This window comes from Oculina patagonica, chromosome 1 (assembly GCF_052425735.1).
Source record: "Oculina patagonica isolate OP01 chromosome 1, crgOcupat, whole genome shotgun sequence".
In the NCBI taxonomy this organism is placed as follows: domain Eukaryota; kingdom Metazoa; phylum Cnidaria; class Anthozoa; order Scleractinia; family Oculinidae; genus Oculina; species Oculina patagonica.
This window is the reverse complement of record NC_135758.1, coordinates 10441420-10447934: the sequence shown is the minus strand read 5'-3', so window position 1 is coordinate 10447934 and position 6515 is coordinate 10441420. Positions and strand designations below refer to the sequence as shown.

Below are 6515 nucleotides of genomic sequence, written 5' to 3'. Positions count from 1 at the left end.
CATTAATTTTTTTAAGTAAACAAGTTTGACATTGGGCTTTAACGACTCTGTCGATTTGTCGACATTGCAACGCGTATGCATGCGGGGTACGTGTACATATCGTAATCTTTCGATTGAATGCTGGGGACCGAATAACTGCTGGATTACTTACTTCAGTCGCAGTTGATAACATTGTTTTTTCATTGTCTCGTTGACGTTGCTTATACAGATGAGGTTTTCTAAGATTATAAAAAATAACGTTATAAAATCGTCGAGTCTGCGAGTCCAGCATTTAAATAGCGACCCCCGCAACTGCCCCCCACCCCCACCTTCCCTCACCACCCCTACAATTCGTTCATTCGTGAGAATACGTTATGTCTATGCTACCCTCTCATTATATTTTTCACAGTTGGTTAATTAAAATACTGATATTGTGATCATTACGAAGCTGAACAGAAAGTAATATAGCTTTACAATAAGTTAAAAACTTTACACGTGAGTGAAAGTATTCAAGGTTGGTGACCTAATAGTTAGAACGCTGGACTCAGGATTGAGTCTGCTGGTTACGAGAGCTTTAATCGAGTTCTTTGTTATTTATTCTTGGCAAAGATACTAAGTGGGTATCAGCAAACTGTTAAGAAAAAATGACAAAGATTGCCAGGAAATAACCTGCGATGCAGGGGGAGAAGTAATTACTTCTGGTGGCTGAATGCTATGGAAAATATGGTCAAGTGCCTGTTTCTTGTTAAGTTTTTTTTTCTTTGCATGCCTTATATAAATTTATTAATGTTTTCATGGCTTATATAAATGAATGAATAATTTGCAATAAATAATGTACATGAAATGAAGTTGTCTGGTGTGCGCTTTTTTTGCTTGAGGATTCATTGATTTTATAGCTTACGTGCAGCCGTGTCTAATCTCCTTCCTGCGGAAAGAGGTAAAGGCTGCACGCAGGGTTTTTTTATATAATACCTATAACAATTCTATTAGTATAATTATAGCCCACTCGGCTTTGGGGAAATCGCAAATAAGTTTGCGCAAAAAACCTTCTTACATTGCCTTTTTTTTTCGCCTTTTTTCTTTGGAAAACTTTCACTACTGTGAGATTATCGTAACTTGTGTCCGTAACGTAAAAAGGGGGTTCACCAATTCATTGAGGACATGAGATGTTCAAAAGACCACCCTTAATCTTAAAAAAGGACTTCGGTACCTAATTTGACCGCAGGATCTGTCAAAAATATTGCAAATAAATTCCGGAAATACAACTTTCTCTGTCAAATGTTGATTTATTAATCAACTTGATTCAACTGGTAACATTACTTTACCCATTGCGCCTGTGCCGGCCAAAACCACGAAGAACGTTACCCTTTGTTCCCTTTTCTGACACCATCATCTTAAAAAACGCATCACTTATACTCAATCTCTGCTGGAGGAAAGGATTTTTCCAATGATACCCAGATCAAAGTGATAAGTTTTCTGAGCTTGAAATACACACGAAAATGTTAAGATGATTTAGAGTGAAAAACTCGGAGGAAAATTTGTCTTAACCACCCGTTTGGATGACGTACGCTCTCCTGGGCACTAAAAACCTTTGTGTTTTCCCCCTCATCTCAACTTCACATAAATCAGTGCTGCATATCCTGAAGCTCGTTTGCTGGGCCCCAACACAACATACACGCCAATGTTGGAATTTAATGGCTATGAACAAAGGCCCATAGTAAAATCATTGTTTTGAGATCAAGATCAATTCACAAGAAACAAATTAAATATTTTTTTTCTGGCCCAGTAAAGGTGAGGGCAAACAAAACGAAACTGCAAAACAACAACCAAAAGCACTGCTGAGAGGACAACATAGGGAAGGGTTGGACGGGAAAAACATTCTTTCCCCAGCAAGTCAAAGAATTGAATGGCACGACAGCTATTGACTGTGTATTAGTAACGCATTCTACTAGACGGGGTATCCTCTGATTAAGCCCTATGACCTCTCCGCACATGTCCGGATGTTGTTACGCAACCAGTAACACAAAACAAAAATGTAAAATCCCATGACTGGACTAAAAGTTTTAAATTGTTAACATTGTTATAATGTAAATAATTTTATTGTTCCAGGTCCTCAATGGATACCAGCCTCGTTGCTGAATGGGCTACCCTGGTAAAATAAAGTTCCTTACTTACTAAAATTAGTTGGAAGGTGAAAAAAATGCAAAGAATGTGTAAAGAAAATTTTAAAGCAAGCGCGATGCCCGCATACATGTAACGGCACCCCTGTAACTACGATATTAATGGTATTGACCTGCTGGGTTAACGAGAACGACATCAGCTAAATAAAAGTCCTACCCGGGTGAGAAAAACATCGATGAAGCCAGCAAAAGATGCTACAGTAGATGCCGCCTCATCCTGTGAATGATGACGTGAAATGACATGGCAAACACAAACGACCCGAAACTTATAATTCTTCAATAAATGACAAACCAGTCTCTCGATCGCAGAATCATAAACCCTATGACTTGTATCCGTGAGATCATTAGTCCCAGTTCGAGAATAACAACATCAGGAGCGATCTGTTCAAACACGCGTCGTGGATATCAAACGACGAAGCTTTTCCACAGTACCTCCGCCAAAGCCGTGTAAATGAACAGTCGCGGTCCCCCTAATTTTAAATCTGCTACCGGGCCGAGGGTCAAAAGGGAATCTTAGACCATCTTAATTCGCGTTTTGTACGCTTAATAAATGAATGGCATGGCCAACAACAAGAACAAATGGAACCCCAGTGAACATAACAATGGCGGATCAAACAAACGAGCTGCAACTGGAGCCGTTCGTTCAAAGAAGATTCTAATTAAAAGTAAAATGAAACGCAATAAGCGATGATAAACGGCGGGCATATAAAAAAGACTAATAGCCTACCTTATTACGACAGCAGTTGACTGTGTAATAGTAACGCATTCCGCAAGAGGGGGTATCCTCTAATAAAAGCCCTATAACCTCTCCCCACATGCCCGGATGTTGTCACGCAACCAGTAACACAACATGGCAACTTAACATTACAATGTCGGAGAAAAACATAAAAATCCTATTCTTAAGCAAATATTTCATTTATTCTATGTCAAACAAAAATTAATCAAGCTTTTGTACAGTACCTCGCACAAGTCTTGTGCAATGTAGTTGTTCTGCACTGGCTTGTATCGCTTGCTTTCAGATGTACTCACGTCCCAAAGAATTGCATTTTATTTTTTTGTTGTGTTTGCCGGTTCCCCAACTTATTTAACACTTCATAAGCATTAAAATCTACTTTCCACCGTTGCTGAACGGATGTTTCAGTAATCACTTCCTTTAATTTGACGTACGTAATTTCAATTTCCAACTTTTTACTTTCAAGTTGACGAAATAAGATTGAAAAAAAAAAAACAGGTTGCATGCTAGATGAATAACCTTTAAAGATTCTTGATATCACCTCTAGAGAGCAAGATTCCATCCAGACATTGGAAGAACTAAATGTCAAGCGGGAAATGGCAAAGGGACAGTTGAAAACCAATGGTCTTATGATGGAGGTGATTAATCGCCACAATTGCGTCAATGAGCTGTTGACTTTGTACCAGAAAGAATCAACGGCAAACCGCGAGCTTTTACTTACGATGAAGGATGAAGCTGCAGCTGGTGATGGCGTGCGCAGAGAAGTGTATTCTGTCTTTTGGGACAGTTTTGTTACCAGTTATTGCGAGGGATCCTCCCACTTTACTTTCTCTGTATCTGCAGCCTTATTGCAAGATGACTTTGTTGCGTTAGGCCGCCTTCTTACTCATCAATTTATAATAATAAATCCAGACTGGCACACTTCCACTTCAGATATCAGAAGCCATCATGCAACAAGCCGTTGCCGGGAAAGTCACAGAAGAGTGCTTGATTCAGTCGTTCCCAAAATTGCTACCTGAAAAAGAAAGAGAAATTCTGCAACAAGCCATGCTTGGAAAGAAGCCATTCCCCACGCAAGATGTGTTAGAGATTCTGTCTGATTATGGCATCACATCTGTTCCAAGTGCCTCCAACATCGAGAAAATCGTACTTAATGTATCTGAAACGGAACTGATCTCAAAACCCTTTTTCTACATAACAAAGCTAAGGGAAGGAATGGGGCCTTTTTGGGATGATGCCACAGACAAGGAGGTCCGTGCTCTTTACAGCCTTTGCGTTCCAACAACTTCAAAAGTTTTACAAAGTCTAAATGTCAGTGTTGAAGATCAACAAGAATCAAGAATTTCAAGATGGCTCACCCGTTACATCAAGGCAAAAGAACACAAGTTACTTGGAAGGTTCCTTCGGTTTTGCACTGGAACTGATATCCTGCTTCCTTACAGCCAGATTAACGTCAGGTTTACGAATATGGCAAATGCAGCAATGAGACCCAAAGCTCAGACCTGCTTCAATCTTCTCACACTGCCAAGAAACTACCGGTCACTTCTGGCTTTGAGTGAGAACTTGGACTTCTACTTGAACAATCCACACTTGTGGGATCTCAGTGACCAAGCACGATATTAAAGATCGTCCTCTTTCTACCTTGGCTTTTTGACACAAGCACAATTATTACTCCTTGGCTAATTAAACAACCATTAATGGTTGTGGATACGTTAATCATTGTTCTTTTATGAGAAGTATTTATGGCTAATATGACGTGCACATATATTACTGACAATTGATTCTGTCAAGTGCAACTATAGATACTGTTTCAGTTGAGGTTACCGTTCGAAAAGACATTAATTTCTAATGAACAGTGGATGTTTGATGATATTTCGATATAAGATTATTCCTAAGAGAACATGGGAAGTATTTATGGCTTAGATTACGTGCACATATATTACTGACAATTGATTCTGCCAAGTGCAACTACAGATACTGTTTCAGTTGAGGTTACCGTTCGAAAAGACATTAAATTCTAATAAACAGTGGATGTTTGATGATATTTCGATATAAGATTATTCCTAAGAGAACATGGGAAGTATTTATGGCTAAGATTACGTGCACATATATTACTGACAATTGATTCTGCCAAGTGCAACTATAGATACTGTTCAGTTGAGGTTACCGTTCGAAAAGACATTAATTTCTAATAAACAGTGTCAAACAGAAAAAAAACCAAAGTTGAGTGGATTTATGATGATATTTCGATTTAAGGTTATTGTTTTAGTTTCGTAAAGACGTTCGTCGTTATAAAAAGAAGAGACCTCTATTATATGTTTCGAAAAGTTCGTTATGCCTATGCCAGCACATTATTAGAGTTTATTGATAATTCTACAACCATTGGTATCTATCCTTTAAGGACTGACCATTATTTTTTGGGGAGTAGGGGAGGTACGAAAAATCTAAAAAAAAAAAATCTTCCTGGATCACAGGTGTAAAGCAGAACCTCAAACATTCTACATGTAACGGGTTATCATCACAGAATAAGCCAACGTCTCTCATATCTTTAAAAAAATTAATCCACCAATCAGTATCATTTTTGCGTAGGAATGACCACCAAGCCTCAATCCTCTGGTTTGATACCAAGCGACCATAAATAAAACTTTTCTCTCCAGCCATTGAGTCCGTTCCATTATTTCTAAAAAAAGTCTGCATAGCGGCAATGTTTACATTTTCAGTGCCTCTGTCTCCCCTTATAGCTCGCGGAACTCCATCCAGTTGCTTTACACAATCCAAAAAATAACGTGCTACGATGCGAGGATTATTGTTCGACTGTGCCACCTCGAGCCATAAAATTCGACGGCTGTATCCATCAATTGCTCCATGAATACACAGTCCAAATGGTTTTAATTTGTCATACCCATCTAAATGCCAGATAAAGTTAGGTCCTTTGGCTGAGTATGCCCTCCGTTTCAACTTGTGTTGTGAACGTCTCTCAACACCATCAGGGTCAAGTAGTTTCAAAGCATGTCGAACTGCCTCCCTGCTTACAACCAAGCCATAATCAACGCGGAGTCTTTTATGCATCAGACGGTATCCAATCAGGCTACCAGATTCGTCTAGTTCTCTTTCAACAGCTGCAATAACCTCTTCTACACTACTGCGATTTCATCTTCTATATAAACCTTTTGAAGAAAGTACCCTCTTAAGCTGACGAACGCTTAGGTGTATTCCGTGTAGAAGTAAAAGGAAACTAAGTATTTCGGAGTAGTCCAATCCAAGATTGAAGTAACATTCGATTAAAGAATTTCGATCAGAAATTCCTGGTGTCACTGGAATGTACGATGGCATTTTGCTGGTACTCCTCGACAGGCATGAGAGAAAACAGAAGACACTGAAAAGTAAGCTTACGTTCTTCAATCTTAACGCCATCTTGTCTCGATGCGAGCCTGTGTTCAACGGTATTTGTACTTCGATACTTCTTTCTTCAAAAACGCTTTCAAAATCCTTAAAAAGTTGAGTTTTCCTTAAACAAACCTGAGTTTTTAAAAAAGTTGAGTTTTCTAAAATAGACCTGAGTTTTTTTTTTTTTTTTAAAGTTGAGTTTTCCAAAATAAACCAGAGTTTTTTTAAAAAAAAGT

General features: G+C 38.7%; 2 protein-coding genes across 2 annotated transcripts; one reads left to right on the top strand and one right to left on the bottom strand.

Moving 5' to 3' along the window:
• The first annotated feature begins 3674 nt into the window (after positions 1 to 3674).
• On the top strand, positions 3675 to 4905 carry LOC144656513 (uncharacterized). The gene has a single exon (XM_078516740.1). It carries the CDS (start codon positions 3841 to 3843, stop codon positions 4513 to 4515), a length of 675 nt encoding a protein of 224 aa, XP_078372866.1. The 5' UTR covers positions 3675 to 3840; the 3' UTR covers positions 4516 to 4905.
• Positions 4906 to 5265: 360 nt separating this feature from the next.
• On the bottom strand, positions 5266 to 5961 carry LOC144644881 (uncharacterized). The gene has a single exon (XM_078504439.1). The coding sequence runs from the start codon at positions 5959 to 5961 to the stop codon at positions 5266 to 5268; it is 696 nt and encodes a 231-aa protein (XP_078360565.1).
• Positions 5962 to 6515: the final 554 nt, after the last annotated feature.